Source organism: Mustelus asterias, chromosome 3, assembly GCF_964213995.1.
Source record: "Mustelus asterias chromosome 3, sMusAst1.hap1.1, whole genome shotgun sequence".
In the NCBI taxonomy this organism is placed as follows: domain Eukaryota; kingdom Metazoa; phylum Chordata; class Chondrichthyes; order Carcharhiniformes; family Triakidae; genus Mustelus; species Mustelus asterias.
The window spans coordinates 63,159,340-63,179,636 of record NC_135803.1 but is presented as its reverse complement, the minus strand read 5'-3'; the positions used below and the strand labels follow the sequence as shown (position 1 = coordinate 63,179,636).

Sequence of the window (20,297 nt, the reverse complement as noted above, 5' to 3'; positions counted from 1 at the left end):
ATTTCGGATTGATTGGCAGTGCTCAGTGCAGGCACCTGAACTTCTGCACAGAATTGCTGGGGGGGGCATGTACACCAGACTATTAGTTAGGCATGAGTATGACCCGGGGAACATTGGGAATCTCGATCAACATGCGGGATTGACTGTGAGGAGAAGTTGTTTTGCTGAAGCTATCACCTCCAGGCTATTGAATGAAATGACTCCAGCCTCCTGTGCGCATGCACTCTCGCTTTACCCCCCTCTTCATTTTCTCTTGCAGCTGTTTGGCTCTAGCTCAGTCTAGGTGAAGGAGAGAGAGGAGAGGTTAGAGCTTGGAAACACGGCCATCTCTGCCGTGCAGCATCTCCCCCTGGTGCCTTCTGCTCAGGTAACCTGCAAAGCAAACCGACGCGTTTCATCTCCCTTCCATCCCCCTCCCTAACCCCCCCAGCACAGCCCCGGTCCCGGGAACATCTCCATGTCTGCTCGGTGCCAGGGAGGGATGGTAGGAGCCTGGCAGCCTTCTCATGGAAGACGCCGCCGCGCTCCTTGGACCGTTTAACCCGACTGCTTCCCAGCACCATTGCAAAGTGCTCAGTCCGACAGAAGGGAAGGTAAAGTCTTGTTACTGTCCACTGTGATGGATGGAGAGTCCAGTGAGCTGGGGTTAGCTTCCTCTGCCATGCATTGGGGGGTAGGCTGGGAGGCACCTCGCCGCGGTTGTATCTATCCGATTTAGCACTCGCTGTGTCCTTAAGCTTGCCAATTTTAACCCTTCAGTCTTACTTTCTCCAGCCAGATTGTCATTCACCGTTACTATTTCAGTACATGTCCGGTTTAATTAATGCTGCTCTTTGGTAGCTCAGGATCTCGGAAGGTAAAGCTAACGACTGGAGCATCGCATCAATGCAGGGCTGATGGACCAGTGAACCGTTCGCGTTTTCACCCCAAACGTGTTTGCTCAGCTGCTCCCAGGCGGGTGATTGTAAACGGCGAGGAGTGAATGACAAGTGAATGTTAACAGCAGCGTTCAAGGGCGGCTTCCAGTACAATTTAACTGCAGCTTGTTCGCGGAAACGCCACAAATATCTTCATTTACATCCTCGTGTGTATTGGGAGCACAGAAGAAGATAACTTGTCAGTGTGATCCATACTGAAGACAGGAAACCCCCAATCTAACTGCTTCCCTCGCCAGCTAGGTATTTAAAGGTAACATTATTCCAGATCTAAAGGTGGAATTTCATGTCTCACATATCATTCCGTTCACAGAAATAAAATCATTGGCATTCAATATCGGCAGTTTTGCACATGGTTCTTCAACCGCTTATAAAGTGGCTTTTTGATGATGTACATGTTGCAGTCGCTTTATTCGTAGAATTTCATGGCAGCTGCCAGCCCCTCACGTGTGGAATTTTTTTTAAAGGATCCCAGAAACAAGCAAGCAAACATGGTGAAAATTTCCAATGATTGCTGGAAAAGGCGAACAAATGTTGTGCAACCCAAGATTAAAGTCATCAGTGGTGCCTCGCGTTTGGAGTCTGAATACCTTGCCGAAGTGACCTTATTTTCGAACATTTTCTGACTAACTGCTTTTAATTCCAGTATGAAGTCCATTCCGTTTACCGCTTTGTATCATCTCCCGTGCCCGCATTCATTGATGTGCTGGCCAGTTAACTGTTCTGCTGCCGCTTCGTGGTACAGCCCAGACCTACAGCACACACACACTTGTTTTGGGGCTTCTGATACCATTGTGTGAACAAGAGAGAGACTGACCAGATGCAGCTTGGTGTAAGTCTGAGGTGTGCCTGCCCCAAAATTTCACCGCGTCGACCAGAAGGCAATAAAACACAAGCGGAATACTGGGGATACTAGAAACCTGGAATAAAAACAGCAAATGCCGGGAAGACACATCAAAGGTCTGGCAACATCTGTGCAGAGAGAGAGGAAAGAAAGCAGGTCATTAGATCAACATTACCTGTTCACCTTTCTTCACAGATGCCGCCTGACCTGTTGAGTCCTTCCAGCATTTTCCTTTACGTATTTAAACGTGTTGCTTTAATTGGAAACATTGGAAGTGCACATCAGTTTGCTTGCAATTGCCCTAGCGTCAGGAACGAGGAATCAAACATTTCTGATAACTACCTGGGCCATTTCTTTGCAAAGTAACATTTCAGCCTTCACTTCAATCTCCATCGTCAAAAATGTTGAATCGAACATGCACCATCAGTGCGCAGTATTCATTTATTCCTATAAAATTTATCAAGTTCACTTGATCAGACGGGCAGTTGACCTTCCTTATTTTTTAACCTGTACTCTGGAAGCTGGATCAAGAAAATAATTCGTCCAGATCTTAACCTGAAAGAGAATTCACCATTAAATGAACCAATACATGCTTCAGCGTTCAGTTGACCTGGGGAACCAGAATGTAATGATGCATCGAGTAATTGAGCCATGAACTGTCATAATAGACGTATCCCAAGAGAGCCACCACTACTCAAACTCTGGTGTAAATTACTCCACAGGGATTATTCTGTTGCACACTGCGTGGGTTACATTTGTCCCTGCAACAAGGAGCTCCTGTTTGTAATGAGGCCATCTGAGCAAGAATAGACAGTGAATTTTCATTCCCGTTTGGAGTGTTTTTTAAATTTTAAACAGAGTCTATGCTTATTATTTATCTGTGTCACTATTCCCTGATTAAGGCACCATTCAAGTACAGTATGGCAGCCTGAACAGAGATGCTAAAAGGATTTCCAAGTGCTAATTGTGGAATGCATGTTCAGGTAGCAATAGATCCTCCAATCAAAGTGAATTAAATTCAGTTCCATCATCCTTGCCAGCATGCCTCCCTACCTTTATTGTTGCCTCAATACAAATCCAGTCAGTGGTCATTACATCTGCATTTATGAATACATTTTTCATTTGATTTAATAAAATAAATTATAACACACAACTCATCACGGTTAATGTCGAATGAATTTGAAGTAAATCACCCTTTTGCTTTATTCATTCATGGGATGTGGGCATTGCTGGCTCAAGCAGCATTTATTACCCATCCCTAATTGTCCTTCAGAAGGTGGTGGTGAGCTGTCTTCTTGAACCGCTGCAGTCTATGTGGTGTAGGTACACTCACAGTGCTGTCAGGGAAGGTGTTCCAGGACTTTGATCCAGGGACAATGCAGGTTGCAAGTCAGGATAGTGAGTGACTTGGAGGGGAACATGGAATAGAACTCTGTAAGTTAACATTGCAGTGTTTTTGTAAAAAGTTCCTGTCATATATATGGAACTGAATGGAACTGGTCCTTGTTTCCATTAGGCATCATTGTTTCTGTTAGCACAGTTAAGGAAAATGATGGAGATAATTAAATTTCAAACTAACTTTAATGGCGTAACCCGCAAGTCTGATATAGTGACACAACCAAGTCACATTTTGGGGATCTCTAGCCAGTTTCTTTTCCCTGATTAACAGTTACTATGCATAGCTAAATAAATGTTTGTTTTGACAGCACTAAAAATAAAAAGTGCACTTTGACACCGTTCATGTTTGTAATTAAATGTAATTTTAACAAGTACTTACCCATGTTTTAGGAAACAGTTGGCTTTAAATTATTTGGCGTGAAGGACTCCCTTATGAAAATTGAGACAGCATAAAATCTGTAGTGAACACTGAAACCAGCTATTCATGTATTGCTTGGATTAGTTTATTACTACCATTCGGATTAGCTATCTAAAGTTCCATCAGAAACAATTCATGTTTTAAAGTTTTTGCTCAATCTCTGAATCATGGATTTCTGTTTTGGAATTAGAGCAAGTGGCTGGTATGGTGTGTAACCGCCCCAGGCTTTCAATGTGTATGATTTCTTTTGCAGGTCTGGGGATAATGGAAATTGTGTCCAGACATTTTTGTTCCTCGTTCAAATGCAGGAGCGTAAACAAAGAAAGTGATCCCTTAAACATTTTTTTCAACTGGTCAAATGAATGACCACGAGTCCTAGCTGTCACTTCTATTTTAAGAAATCTTGATGAATAACTAATCATCATTAATGTAAAAAAAAAGGATGATAAAAGATGAACTCTTTCAAACTTAGTATTGCACTGCCAAACTTACTATTCCGAAAGCCAATGAAAAGTATATCGGAGTGGACAAGAAGACTGATAGGGCAGCATTATTTGTGGAACAAAGGGTCAAGATAAAGATCAAGAGGGCACTTACATGAATAAGCAAAAGAAGGAAAGATACATAGAACATAGAACAGTACAGCACAGAACAGGCCCTTCGGCCCACGATGTTGTGCTGAGCTTTATCTGAAACCAAGATCAAGCTATCCCACTCCCTATCATCCTGGTGTGCTCCATGTGCCTATCCAATAACCGCTTATATGTTCCTAAAGTGTCTGACTCCACTATCACTGCAGGCAGTCCATTCCACACCCCAACTACTCTCTGCGTAAAGAACCTACCTCTGATATCCTTCCTGTATCTCCCACCACGAACCTATAGTTATGCCCCCTTGTAATAGCTCCATCCACCCGAGGAAATAGTCTTTGAACGTTCACTCTATCTATCCCCTTCATCATTTTATAAACCTCTATTAAGTCTCCCCTCAGCCTCCTCCGCTCCAGAGAGAACAGCCCTAGCTCCCTCAACCTTTCCTCATAAGACCTACCCTCCAAACCAGGCAGCATCCTGGTAAATCTCCTCTGCACTCTTTCCAGCGCTTCCACATCCTTCCTATAGTGAGGTGACCAGAACTGCACACAATACTTCAAATGTGGTCTCACCAAGGTCCTGTACAGTTGCAGCATAACCCCACGGCTCTTAAACTCAATCCCCCTGTTAATAAACGCTAACACACTATAGGCCTTCTTCACGGCTCTATCCACTTGAGTGGCAACCTTCAGAGATCTGTGGATATGAACCCCAAGATCTCTCTGTTCCTCCACACTCCTCAGAACCCTACCTTTGACCCTGTAATCCGCAGTCAAATTTGTCCTATCAAAATGAATCACCTCGCACTTATCAGGGTTAAACTCCATTTGCCAACCTGTCAGGTGTAACCTGTCTGTGTGGAGGTTACACAAAGATTAGGGTTAAAAAAATCCTCAAAACACAATACTTATTTGCAGAATTCAATGAGACCAGAAGCTTTCATGTTATTCTGTTTAAGGATCCCTGCCCATATTGATATACTCCTTGCCACCCCATAAAAATATTAGCACAATCCCTGTGATCCTCTACATATTAAAGGCTGCAGGTCCAACCAAGTCCTTTCCTCAGCCAGTACACCAGGCAGATTGGAATCGAAGTGGATAATATTTGCAGTATATTGTCTTGAATTTTCTATTTCATTTGAAATGTCTGTTATAATTTTTTAGTCACGCAAAACCTAGGCTCTGGCATGGATCTTGCGATGGTGATGAGAGCTAAACTGTCAGTATTTGCAACCACTGAAGCTGACAGCAACTTCTGAGTCCACCCATTCGTAGAATACCGAGAAATCCTGCGAACTGCTGTATGCCAAGATATCCACGAGACTTGGCGCCAGATGTAAACTGCTATTGGGAAAATGGAAAATTCCTGCCACAGAGATTGTTAGACCTTTCGGGAAACCTTTCTTCAAGGTCAGGGGAGAGTGTCCTTGCTCTGCCACTGACCAAAAAATCTTTGAAGAAAACATATTTGTTCATAACAAAGTTCATGTTTGATGATTCTATCATCCGCTTCCTACTAGCATCACCAACTGGTTCACTGTTATCAGAAACACTAAGTTCAAACAAAAAAAGCAAATAATGTTACTAAGGTTTCTATAACACTTTTAATGGTTCAGATGTAGCTCCCATGTAAAGATACCAAGCCATGCCAATCAGCTGTCTTCTCCAGAAGTCTGGTCTAGCACAGGGAATACTTATCAAGCACTTTTGGATCTCTGGTTCAATAATAAATGAACTAAAGTTGGCAGTATTTGTATTTTCTGTCGATGCTGCCATTTTGAAAACCATTGCAGTAATAAAATAAAACTCCCCAGTTACTGCAACTCAGTGTGATCACAATGTTTGCCTGTAATATGAAAGAGGCAATATAGAAGAGAAAATGTTAATTCATTCATGGAACATGAGCTGGTTAGCATTTATTGCCCATCCCTAGTTGTCCTTGGAGGACAGTTAAGAGTCAAACACATTGCTGTGGCTCTGGAGTCACATGTAGGCCAGATCGCAAAAGGATGCAGATTTCCTTCCCTAAAGGACATTAGTGAACCAAATGGGTATTTCTGACAATCAGCAATAGTTTCATGGTCATCAGTAGATTCTTAATTCCAGATATTTTTAATTGAATTGAAATGCCACCATCTGCCTTGGCGGGAATCAAACCTGGGTCCTCAGAACATTAGCTGAGTTTCTGGATTAATGGTCTAGCGATAATGCCACTAGACCTTCGCCTCCTTTCTGTTAAAATGTAATAACAAATTATTCAAGCACTGATAGGAGATAGAGAGTTCATCTGGAGGGCAAAGTGGCGGGCAGCAGAAGGATCTAGACAACTTAGACATAGTTAGATGATGAATGTCAGCATGGTTGCAGATAAGCTATAGTGGATGTGTGAGCATGGCATACCATGACAGCAGATCTCCTAGTAGGAGTAGCTCCATGCAGCATCCAGAAGGAGGATAATTGAAATGTGCTTTGTTTGCAAGGTAGCTGAATTTTCTACAAATTGCTAACATTAATATCTGACTGATATTAAATTCTTGAATAGTTCTGTTATAAAAATAAAGTGTTGCAATTGTGTCAGGTTTAACATCCAGTTATTTATTGTGGTTTGTATATATTCTATATCAACTCACCAGTTTATCATCTCATACCTTTGTCTCTTTTCTATTGAGAGAGTAATAAATTGATGCAGAATTAGCTACCCAGGGATTAACTAAATTTACTATCATTGGGTACTCTGAAGTATTTTTTTTAGCATTCTGTACTCTTGTGGTTGAAGGAAATGTTGTTTTAATACATACATGGAAGGGTTAGCACTTAAATTAAGGCTTTGAAATAACCAGTTGGACTTCCTAGTATATGCAGCAGTTGATGTGGCACATAGTTGCCCGTAAATATAAACTACAAATGCTGTTCCACACGTACAGTAATGACAAACAATATGAAGGTTTAACTTTTCTGTGAAATTTGCTGCAGGGAAGAGATTCTGCTGCAGAAAAATGGCATCTTCACCTATGAAGACAACAAATCCCTCAAAGAAAAGAGTGAAAATCCACCCAAACACAGTGACTGTGAAATACACGGCACATTACCCACAGCCCGAAGAAGAGGGTAATGAAGAGACATACCTAGACAGTGAAAATTATGTTGAAGACAACCCAAAGAAAAAACTTCTGGGTGACACTAAAAATAAAGGAAGAACATACTTTGGGACAATTGATGTTCGTCAGAGTTTATCAGAAGAACAGAAAGATAAGGGAATGGGGCAACAGACAGAAAGTACTCGACAAAGTGTGGTCTCTGAGCCAAGAATAACCTGGGTGGCTCTGTTTGGGGCTGCCTTGGCCCATGGTTGTGTTGCATTAATAACGCGACTTGCTGCTGATCGGTCCAAAGTGCCATCCCTGGAGCTCCTCTTCATTCGTTCTGTCCTGCAAATCTTTGCTGTTGTGATTGTCTGCTATGGTAATGAGCATCCTCTTGGACCCAAAGGATACAGAATGGGTCTGTTTCTCTATGGGGTGTGTAATGTTATCTCCATCACCTGCGCCTACACCTCCTTCGCAATTGTGCCCCCGAGCAATGGGACCATTATGTGGAGAGCCACCACCACAGTCTTCAGTGCCATTCTAGCTTTTCTACTGGTAGATGAACGCTTGGACTATACTGATGTTGTCACGGTGGTCTGCAGTGTCTTTGGTCTTTGCCTGGTAATGATCCCGAATATTGTTGATGAAGATAATTCCTTGGTGGGCCTTTGGAAGGAAGCTTTTGGCTATACCATGACAGTAATGGCTGGGTTAACTACAGCTCTGGCCATGATCATTTACAGAGCTATCAAAGAAAAAGTTAGCATGTGGACTGCTCTTTTCACCTTTGGATGGACAGGTACAGTCTGGGGTGCATCCACAATGTTTATCCTACAAGAGCCTATTATACCATTGGATGGAGAAACCTGGGGATATCTATTAGGGATCTGCATCTGTTCTACTGTGGCTTTCTTAGGTGTATATTATGCATTAAATCGATTCCACCCAGCATTAGTTAGCACAGTGCAACACTTAGAGATCGTAGTTGCCATGATCCTTCAGTTGCTGGTCCTCCGTATGTTTCCAACTATCTATGACCTAATTGGTGGATCAGTAATCATCTTCAGTGTCTTTGCACTGACTGCTTACAAGCTTTACTGGGTCAATCGTAATGGCAGACAGGATTACCTGGAGATAACAAATTCCCCCATCAAATGAATGTTGATAATGTCAGAAGTAACCCGAAGATTAAATGTGAGCAATGTCTATAAGTGTCAACTGTGCAATGTTCTTTTGTACTGTGGTGTCGAAAGATGGTCAGTTGCTGTTATGTTCTCTGAATGTTCTGTGGAATAAAATGTGCAGCAGATAATTCTGAAGTGTCTGTATTCATTAATGAAAAGTAATCCAGTGTACATGCAAGACTGATAGAATGATGAATGAAATAACATGTTATCCATGGAGAGTATTTTAGAACTTTTGCTTGGTGGTTTGAAATGTTGACACAACCTTGTGTGGTTATGTTTTTCAATACTTCAATATCAAGCATGGGTAAATAAGCAATATTATTTAAAGCATAATATTCTACATATTTGATCTTCTACAGTAAAGTGACTTTCCTCCCAAATAGGGTACCCTGATTTATCACCTTGAAACACTCATCAATTAAATATGTTTTGTAATGAAATGATACCAGATTAATGAAAATCTGGATCCTCACATTTATTTACCTATTTTAATTTGGACTGAATATATTCATGACACGCGCTTAGATCGCAGTTTTGTTTAACATTGCAGTTAAACTGCTACTTTTGCATGCATGAATAAGACTTGCAAATTGAAGAGAGATAGGATCTATGATCTGACTGCTAACCATTATAACAGGAGGAGTGAACACCATGTGGGCTTTCTTCAAACTGTCGCATAATTCAGGAGTCATAGCATCCGTCAGCTTGCAGCAATGTCAGGACTATCAGTATTGGATAGACAAAGCTCATCTCAGGAAAAGTTTTTTTTTGCCAGATTCCAGGAATTTTAGTGTCTATCCATTCTTTTCATTTTAGCAAGCATGCTTGTAATTGTGTATGTAAATCATCACACCAACATCAATGGTTAATGGATATCCAGACAGCCATCAGTGGTTTACAGAGAACAAAGCAAAGCTGAGTACTGGAACAACAGAACTCCAACCTGTACAGCATGTTGAACCAGAACCCTATAACCGGTGTACAGAACAGGAATATGTAGCAATGGCTCAGTGGCAGCATTCCTGCATTTGAACCAGAAGTTGGCATGTTCCAACCACAGGCTTGAGCATGTAAGCTTTGCTAACATTCAAGTGCAGTACTGAGGGACTGTTGCACTGTCAATGATGCCATCTTTTAGGTGAGACACTAAATCGAGGCCCACTCTGCCCAATCAGGTGGGTGTAAAGATCATATGGCATTATTTGAAGACAAGCAGCAGAATTCTCCTGGTGTCCTGGTCAACAGATATCCCTCAAAATAATTAAAACAGGTTATTTGTTTTTTTTTAGCTCATTACCATTTTTGTAATTTTGCTGTATGCAGTTTGACAAGCTAAACTACAACAGTGACTTTAGTTTATAAAGACTTTGTTGGCTGTAAAACACCTTGGGACATCTTGAGATCATCAAAGGCACTATATAAATCCAGGTTCTTTCTTAGCACAACTGCACCTGTGGAATATCAGATCTGGTCGGATAACTTCCAAATTGAAAAATATCTCTCTCCTAAAGTAAATGGCTCTTTGACAGGCTTCCCTGGTTGCTATCTATCTAAGCAAGAGCCTGAAAAGTGAAGCTCGGTTGGCTTTCAAAGTATATAGATAGCACAGCCAGGCCAAGCCACAATATCATTTGAAATTCACACTTGCAGTTCTAGCAAAGGTGACTGGAAAGCAGTCAGGAGCAATGTTCTCCCTTTCTAACCCAAGTTACTGAGGCCAACTGTCGAATTCTTATTGCTGCCCAGCTGAGATCAACTCAGTCTGCATTGCCAGTGATTAGAATACCATGGAAAAGCAATATATGGATACAGAAATTTGGTTACCACCTAATCTTCCATTAAGTCTTCTATTGTATTTTCTTATCCCCGCTGCAGTAGCCAACCCATAAAATTAGGCTGGTGAACAATAAGCCCCAACTATCTTAATTCCAAATAATACTAATTTAACAATAACAACTGAGCAACACTTAATTGCAGAGACACGTTACAATAACAATAAACAGCTGATAAACTGTGATCTAAATATATGTTTTTAATCATGTTTTACCAAATGATAACACTGAATTTTCTGCATTTGTAAAAAGGCATTCAGACAACTGAATCAGTTCAGATTCTAATTGTTATCTATAGGGAATCCAATTAAATGATTGTAATGGCTAGTTACACCAGTCAAAACCTTGTCGTAGTTTCCATCTAAGATTAACAATTCACTTGAATTTTAATCTTGTATTAGTATTTTTTTAACCAATTCATCAGAAAATCAATAATTTCTATGTAATGACAACTGGGAAAATGCTTCTATAATGGATCATTAAATTGATCCTTTGAATAGTCGATCCATACAGATCAGGAAGATGCCACGTTCAGTCATTGGTCTGTACTAAGTTAACTGATCTCAGCTATGGCTGAGCAGTTGGGGTGTTACAATTGGCTCTGTGACTCAGGGCGAGAGATGGGAAATTCTTCCATGGTTCCTGCTCTTGTCTGAATGTATCCACGTATAGTTATCAGTCTCCTTGTGATGCCTTCTGCAGTCAACCAGATGATCGACATGTTCTGCAGAGACTCCTATGTAATGTCCACCCAGGTGACATATCTTGGAACGGTACAAGAAATGAAGGGAAACAATTGGTGAGAAAAATCATCTGAACCTTTTCCAAGGCCACTATATCACTCATCCTGTGAGGGGACTGGTAATGAATGCAGTACTCCAGACATGGCGTAACCAGTCACCTATATAATAGCTTTCCAGATAACATAGGTACTATCTATATGATCTCATGGACTAATTTCAATCGTCTAAGGAACTTGGAAAGGAATTTTCCAGTGTATTTTTCCCTTAATGGCCTTAGGTATATATATTTTTCTTTTATCTCTGCTAAGAGATTATATGCTTCTTGGGGCAGGAGGTAAGGAAGTGTCCTGTCATGATGCACCAGCCTTTGTGAATGTGGGGTAAGCTTGATGGACCAGCTGGTCTTTTTCTACCTGTCATTTGTCTATATCCACAAGAGAACAAAAGGTAAATGGAAAAGACTGAACATTCTGTATAAAGCAACTACTATTCAGTATACTGTCTGGTTATTTAATATAATTGTGCAGGTAATCCCAGAGAATGTGTTAATATGTACACAGTGTACAAACACATTATACTATTTGTCTTATTTTTCTAATGTTGATTCCCTCTTGATATATTTTTACACTTTTTCATTTTTACTAATCTTAACTAAAATATACAAAACAAGGTAGTAAAAGATATTGTTGCCACAGAATCTGCCATCAGGAGATGATCAACCATGTGTTTCTCACTCGCACTTGAGAAACATAAAATTGAGTAGATGTAATAGCCACAATTCACTGTGAGCGCAAATGGCGATGTGGGCATAAAATCTTGCCAAAGGCCGAAAATGAGAATCTTGCTGACGAGATCTCACGATGTCATTGCTCCTGACTCCTGCTAGTGATGTAATGAGGTTCACGCTCATGATGGTTAAGAACCTCATTTGATTGCATTATAATATCATGAGCGGGTAGTCCCTCCACAACTTCCCTCTTCATTGTCAATTCTGACCTCACGCTGACTCAGTTTACAACAGACTTTTAAAAAAGTGAACCTGATGACATCATCTCCAAGGGGGAGTTCGAAGGTGAGCAGGCAGGTCGTCACTACCTGCCAGGGAGTCCATGGGGAGAAAGGGCACTGGAGAGCTGGGGGAGAAGAACCAGATCGAGGGTGGCATTCTGGGGGATGTTTGGGTTTGGGGTGCTTGCGGATTTGGCGGGATGTTCACAGGTTCTAGGGAATGCTGTGTAGGCTGGATAGGCCAATCCCAGAGCAGGGCACCATTGTGGGGGGAGTGGTGGCCAGAGAGGCCAGTGCCAGACAGTTGTGACTGAGGGGTCTCCGACATAGACTCCCATCTGTCATGCTGAGTAAGGAGAGGCTCGAGACTGTAAGGGAGTGGAGCTCAGCGACAAGGCGAGCACAGCTGTGTGTAGGATGCTCCCAGGGTTGGATGGGCAATGAGTCAGGGCACAGACAGGACTCCTCAACGGTCACTCATTCTCCTTCTTCCCTTTCAGTTAGTGCACAGAAACACATGTGGAGCCAGTAGAGTTGGCAATAATCCTTCTCGCCATGAGGCAGGAGAGGTGACACCAGCTTCAACTTGCAGCTTCCTGGAGGCAGCAAAAGAACCCTGAGGAGGAGGGGGTGTCAGGGGCAGGGCCTGCTTAGCTGCCGGAGGCTGTTCCACAGAGAGTGGCTGCTCGGAGGCATCATCATCGGCCTAGAGTTTACAAACAGCAGCTGACGTTCTTGGAACAAGTGCAGGAGGAGCTTCGGAATGTCCAAGAACATGTTCACTTACCTTTGCAAGGTTCTCCAAGAGTTGGCGCCTCATGGACTCGGAAGCCACCCACTACCTGTCACCCTGAAGGTAACAGCCACCCTAAATTTCAATGCAGTGGCTGCATTCAGGTCTCCACCAGTGACCTTTGTGGCATCTCTTTGCACATAGGTGCATTCGGCGGTCATGGGTGTGATCTTTACAAAGGTGCACCACTGCACCAATTTTGACCAGGGCCAGGCTAGCCAGGATGCCAGTACCATGGGGTTCACCTAGATAGCTGGCTTCCCTCAAGTGCAAAGTACCACTGATTGCACGCACATGGCTCGCCATTCCCTTTCACTCCCTGAATGTCCAGAACATCTGTGACTATACAAAGTGCAACCTGCAGGTGTGTGCTTGATCCTGGGGCGTATACATGACAGTTACATCCTTGGCTGCTCTCAGATATCAGAGATATTTGAGGGAGTCATCAGCTACAAGGTTGGTTCCTCGGGTACAAGGTTACCCCCCTCAGGACATGGCTGATGACACCTGTGCAGAGGCCTCAGAGTGCATTAGAGACCTGTTACAATGAGGCTCATGTAGCTAGTCACGCTTTGGTAGGCGATTGGGATTCTGAAGATGCGGTTCTGGTGCCTGGACTGATCAGGTGGAGCTCCCGGAGGATTTTGCGCTTTGTTGTTGTGTGCTGTGCCCTTCATAACTTGGCGCAGCTATCGGCCAAGGAGCTGACAGAGGAAGAGATGGATGAGCGGCACATCTCCTCTGATGAGGAGGACATCAAGGAAGATGCCGAAGGGGGACCCCTGGAGGAGGCAGAGGAAGGTGTTAGCCAGTGGCAAGGGCTCAAATGGGGAGGAGAGCTCATGGAGCCTGATAGCCTCCCACATCACAGATAATCAGGACTAGGGTGGGCACTGAGGTCCCATCATGGGAGGTGGCCCTTCCTCACTATATGGTGGCACAGTGACCACAGCCCTGATATTTCCCCTATAATGGGAAGAGTGCAGTTACCCACAGTCCATATGATGCAGGAAGATGGTGAGGACTTGCAGTGAGAACAGAGTATGGTCCTCAAAGAGAGACTGCGAATGTCTGTGCCCTGTCTGGTTGAAGGCAGCTCGTGAACTCCCAGTAATCAGGGTAATACCAGGGTGATGATACACAGGGCAGCACGGTGGCACAGTGGTTAGCACTGCTGCCTCACAGCGCCAGAGACCTGGGTCACTGTCTGTGTGGAGTTTGCACATTCTTCCCGTGTCTGCATGGGTTTCCTCTGGGTGCTCTGGTTTCCTCCAACAGTCCAAAGATGTGCTGATTATGTTGATTGGCCATGCTAAATTGACCCTGGTTTCAGGGGATTTATCAGGGTAAATATGTGGGGTTACGAGGATAGGGTGGGATTGTTGATATTGTAGGCTTGATGGGCTGAATGGCCTCCTTCTGTACTGTAGGAGTTCTATGATACATGGACAGAGCCATCTCTCCTGATACAGGCTCCTCCTTAGTTAAGGGTGCCTCTGAAGATCTGTGTCACTGGTGCCAGAGGGACAACTCTCACAAGGATGTAGCCGTTGGGTTTCATTTGCTAAGATCTGACTGTCGTAAATAACTAGTTGACTGATGGGGTTGGCCATAGTGAGGCTCCCCGTGGCCAGGGTGACACTGGCATGATTGTGTGCTGTCGGTGTAAGGGAAGACCAACCAATGGGCTGACATCCTCATGGATGCAAGACAGAGGCAGCACCATTTGCCAGCATCCAGCCATTACGTGTTAGATGGATGCCGCTGTGTATGTGGCAGGTTATGGAGCAATGGAATGAGAGCAGGGATGCACTAAGATGGAGCAAGAACTTAGCTTTATTACAGAGATGTTCACATACTAACATAAATGCTCGCTATGTACAAGCGACTAAAAACACCTGTGCTCACAATGTGCAATTATAACTTCATTACCTTTCTAACCCCGTTGCTATGTCTTGGTGTATCCACAGGATCAGCAGCTGAGGTGGAGGCTGCCTGTTGTCTGCCATGCCCTGTTGACTAAGATTAACTTGGCGGCTGTCCTCTGGAGAGCCGAGACTTGGAGGGCCTCAATTAGAGCTGTGTTGGTCACAGGAAGAAGGGAGTCAGATGGGCTGGACACCCCAGGGTTCCCTGTGCCAGCTGAATCTCTTCCCCATGGGATCTTAGGGGCCCTGTGTTCTTCCTTGGGAAAATAGGGCAGCATGGTTGAGATCCAGAAGCCCTGCCATCCTCTGGCACTAGCACTCATGGATGCCCACAAGTGCCTACACCATGGAGTTCATGGTCTGAACCATGCAGTGAACATCCCCTACTGTGGAGTGAAGGTCCTGAGCCAAGGTCTGCACTGTGGCAGCCACTCTCGCAGTATTAGCCTGGTTGCCTCGGAGTGTTGACACAATCTCCTCAGACAGAAGGTGATGGGACTCCTCCAGCTGAGGAGTGAGACTGACATCCCTTCCTGATGTTCCTGATTTTGTCTTTGTAGCTCCAGCAGCTGAGTGACGACCAAGTTCAGAGTCACATCGTCTGCCTGGGGTTCGGCAGAGTCCTGATCTTCAGGAGTCCTCCAAGTGCAGGATCCCTGGGACGTACCAGCCTCCGCCTGCTGTGGATCATCAGAAGTGAGGTGCTCACCAGTTAGTGACCAAGGAGCCTATCTATTACTAATTCAACTGAAGTATGAATCTCTGCTAGTGGAGGGTATGGGTGACATCAGTGATGCCTCTTCAATGAGAAATCTGAGAGTTTGTTCGAGCTGTTCTCCTGGCTGGCCTCCAAAGTTGCACCTGTGGATGGACCGGGCTGCTCCACTAATTTTCCTGCAGGGAAAGGGAGATGGCATTAATACATGGCAGAGGCATAGGATAGGAGAGAAGAATTCACGTGAAGTTGGCCAAATGGATGATTGTGTTGTGGGCCCACACTTTTTTCTCTGGCACCCATCATGCCCTCAGGGCAGCAGCGCTCCTCTTCCTGCCTGGCAAGCTGGTGGACTCTCTCCTCAAACGGTGAGAAGATTTTCAGTTCAGGTGTGCCTCCGCTGGTCTGTGCTCTCTCCTTTTTATTTTGAGCCAACCTATCCTGCAAGGAGACAGATGGGGAGAGTGCAAACAAGACGCATGCCAGGTCAGGTGATTAGGATGCCTGGCATGTGTGATTGGCGAGAGGGAGCTGTGATGTGATGAGGAGAGGAGCATCGGGGGAGGTGAGGAAGCATGCGGAAGGGCGAGTTGTGGAGCCCTGTGAGGTGGCAGTAGGTGAGCTCCCAGTAGATGTGTGATGGGTGTGTGAGTGGGTGAGTGTTAGTAAATGAGAAGAGTGACTTACCCTAGCTGCGCAGAGGAGGCCATTTATCTTTTTCCTAAGCTGGATGCCCATCCTCTTGTGTAGGGAGCTTGAGCTTACCAGCACTGCTGCTGCCTCCCAGGCGGGTTTGGCCACCTTGCTGGCTGTTCTCCTGCCAGCCTGCGGGCACAGGATGTTCTGCCTCTCTCCTGCCTCATCCAGCATTCTGGTTGGTGCTCCCTCAAAAAGCTTTGTGGCAACCTTCCTAGCAGCCAGCCTCTTGACTGGACCTGGAGCAAGTGCTGAGAAGGCATTTAAATGGAGTTCTCCAGCTGATTGAAGAGCTCAGCTGATGGTGGGGTGGCCAAATCAGAGTCAGCTTACCACAGGCATGGTGTGAGAGTCATGCAAAGTCATTTTTTCAAAATGGTTAAAAATACAGCACAAAAATGCGTCAGTTCAGCAGCAGTTTCTTCTCACTGCTTTTCCTGCTCAAAACCACACTTAGCCAAAAAGTGAGAAAGTTACGCCTGACATGTGGTAAACTAGAATGGTACTGGATTCCTTATGAGATCATTTCTTGACTTTAGTTGAGTTTGTATGGTGAAACTTAGAGGCAATATTCTTTTCCATGCCAAAAGCATGAAATCAGTTCATCACCGACAACAATGTGATTTATTTCTTCGGGATAATTTTAGGTGATGCTATTCAAGCCCTGGAGATCTGTTACACGTTTTCTTGCTCCCAAGAGACAAAGTAAGGAAATGGCAGAAGAAAACATCCAAAATTGGGAAAGGAGGATAAAATCACCATGACTGACTTTTAAAATGTTTTTTCATTCTTTCAAAAGGTATATTTTCATTCAGTAAATTTGATAACATAATAATGTTGAAACAAATTGCAATATATATCGAAGGTTCTGAATTCGATCTGTGTAGCACACTGGACAAAATTCACCAACCTCGCCTGCAGCTGGGATTCTCCAGTCTTGCTGTGGTGAATGGAGGTTTGGCTGAGCACCAAATTTTCCATTCTTGCTGGCAGCGGTCGCGGGGTGTATGAGACCAGAGAATTCCAGCCACTGTAGCTTCAAAGTAAAGCCTCATTGGTAAAACACTTTTATCTGGAGAAAATAAGTTCCTTGTAGGAACTTTTAAGGTCCAAAATACTGAAACCATCTTAAATTTAGCATCTGCATCTTGGACTCAGAATAGCCTCGTGACTCAAATGTTAACTTTGACCCAAGTTATTTATCAGGTGATTAGCTGAGCCATAAAAGCTGGGAAGATCCTAAGTTTGTGCTGAGTTTGCTGGTGATCCAAGATAAGGACACAACTATTGAGATTGATGTGTCTTAGTTAAGGATGGAAACTTGTCTAGGGATTACATTCCTGACTGTAAATTGACTCCTACTGGAATTGTATATTTTGGCCTTAATTGGATCAGGCTGCCTGTGTTACTCCCTATGGTAAGAAAACAAATATTATTCATTGTTAAAACTGATGCCTGGGAAATAGCCATCTAACAGAGCTGCCAGGAGGAACGTGGTTTCTGCAGAGCGATACCCAAGCAAGCAGTCATTGCCTTCAGGGCAAAAGAGATGGGGGAGAAAATTGACGGGAAAAAATTGACAGCGAAATAGATATAAACCTCTGAATGGAATAAATTTAGTTAATTCTGGGCACTTGACAGATGCAGGATTCCAAATCCTTACTTCTGAATGGAATCAATTTTAAATAATTTCTATCATGTTAAAAGTTGTTCTCGCTAAGTGGCACAGAGATTTTATATTACAATGGGCTATAGGATGGGCTATAATAATAACATTTCCTTTCATGTAGCATTCTAGGTCAGTGCTTGTAATGATTGTGTCCTCTATCAGCAAGCAGCTTTTCTTTTCAATAATTAAACCCTATTGTATGAACGTGGGTGGGGAAAGTGTTCATAATTCACCCAGCTAGACAAATAGTACAAGGTTTCCTCTCAAGTGGAATATTTAGATGTTCTATTGTAATTCTGTGTGAAGTGGGAAGTTTAGCTCCATCCATCAGGCAGAAGCACGGGACAATGGGAGTTACTAACCAGTAAGTACACTTACCACTCATATCTTGCCCCTTGATTCTTTAACTGTCACTGTTGTTGTTTTCTTGAACAGCTGCGTCTCCTGTCTGCGTATAATAACTGAATGTAAATTAGGGTTCAATCACTTGAATAGGGCATGGATTCCATGTTACCTGCCTTCTAAGTTGATGGCCACTTTAGATGTCCCATTCATTAAAATGTGGTGGATACCCAGCGATGTAGATCTAAATCTGATCCTCATTGAGGTTAAAGCCGGAGGATCAAGAATACCCCTCCAGTTTCACAAAGAATGTTTGTTGCTGCTGTAGAATTCCCCTTTCTGACTCAAGAAGCCCTCCTGAATCCCTTCACAATGACTTAACCAACTATTGGCTTAGCAGCCAATCTTCAAAGGCTCAAATGTAGCAAACTACTTTTGGACACCCAAACTGCTGGCTGGCAAGATATTATTGAGGCCCAGATTTTAAAATGGACTTGGGACTCACCGTAGCATGTTTCCTGGAAAGGCTGTCATATCTTAACCTTACATTTCAATTGATTGTTAATACATTATAACTGACTTAATTGTCTTTTATTAACATTTTACTTCCATTCATTACTTTTGATGTTGGTTATTAGATAGAAAGCTGGAATATTTTGAAGTGCAACTCGTGGAGTGCATAACATATACAGTCTGAACTTCCTAATGTGCTTGTAGGCACATATACCAAATTTGACACTTTGGAATTGACAACTCAAGAAGTGTGGAGTCTGATGGTATCCACAGCATCTGAGACTGGCAGTATGAGAGGCATGACAGAGAGAGAGAGAGAGCAGGACTAGATGCAAGTTATTGTATGGGAAGATAGGATAGTCCATTGGAAAAGCTGATTGTGTGTTGTAAGAACTTTCATGGAAAGTGCATGCTTTTTATACTTCCCTCTTGGATCCTTCCATGATCCTTCCATTCAATGCATTATTGCTTCCCCAAGCCACTGACAATATTGATACTTCTCTTATTTTAAATCATCTGACTGACTTTGTTAGCAGTGAATCCACATCTTGTTTACATTGCTTAATTCAAATTATTAGATAACTCAAGTATTTTTGACATAAGATAATACTTCGAATCATCATGAGTAGACCTTATTAATGTGTCAACATTTCACCTGGTGTTCCTTTCACCCAGCATTGTTTGAGGCTGTGATGTCAAGCATTACAATGCAAATGATTAGAGTCTTGGAAGTCAGGGATAACCAGAGATTCAACCCATGTTCCACTCAGTACCAGTGCAATGCTAAGTGGAAAAGTGCAATGTATAGATTGTGGTACCTAAAATTGCTTGCAAAGGGAGGGAATTCAGAAGAGAAATGGACTCTGATACAGGTAAGTGCAAGTTGTGCATGGCAGTATGCAGAAGAGGTATTAATAGTGGTCTGGGAGCAGACCAAATGCTTGGACAGCTTAATACGTGGACCTAGGCACTCCATGGGCAGTCTGGAGCCAAATATAGGACCCTGAGTAAAACATACCACAATGCAGAAATACTGCAGACAAACACTGGATTGGTTTTGTTTAAGTATAGTACATTGTGACATGATTTGCTTTAATTAATTCATTCATTAATTCATGGTGTGAATGTTTTGTAAGCCTGATTTTGTCAAATGGATTTGGCTTGAAATGAGAGTGTGGATATTGACTGATGTCAGAATCAGCCTTGTCTGTGAAAGTTGGCAAATGTTTTGTCCACTGGGCCATCACAGCCAAAATGAGTTAAATATATATTTTTTATCAATAGAGCAGCAAACCTATTACTGAATTATTTCCAAAGCAGTAATTTTCATTACAGCACTATATTTCTTAATGATAACCATCTGCTTTGAATGATTCTGCTCCCATAACTTTACAAAGCTAACTTTCATGAAAACAGAACTTTGCATAGACTATAAAGTTTAAAGTTTATTTATTATTCACATATAGGCTTACATTCACACTGTAATGAAGTTACTGTGAAAATCCCCAAGTCGCCACACTCAGGTGCCTGTTCTGGTACACTGAGGGAGAATTTAAAATGGCCAGTGCACACTAACCAACACGTCTTTGGACTGT

The 20,297-nt window shown here is 43.1% G+C and overlaps 1 protein-coding gene across 1 annotated transcript; it reads left to right on the top strand.

Moving 5' to 3' along the window:
* The first annotated feature begins 282 nt into the window (after positions 1 to 282).
* Positions 283 to 8,585, top strand: LOC144484210 (solute carrier family 35 member G2-like). Its single transcript, XM_078202757.1, has 2 exons — positions 283 to 367; positions 7,164 to 8,585. Exon 2 carries the CDS (start codon positions 7,187 to 7,189, stop codon positions 8,432 to 8,434), a length of 1,248 nt encoding a protein of 415 aa, XP_078058883.1. The 5' UTR covers positions 283 to 367; positions 7,164 to 7,186; the 3' UTR covers positions 8,435 to 8,585.
* Positions 8,586 to 20,297: the final 11,712 nt, after the last annotated feature.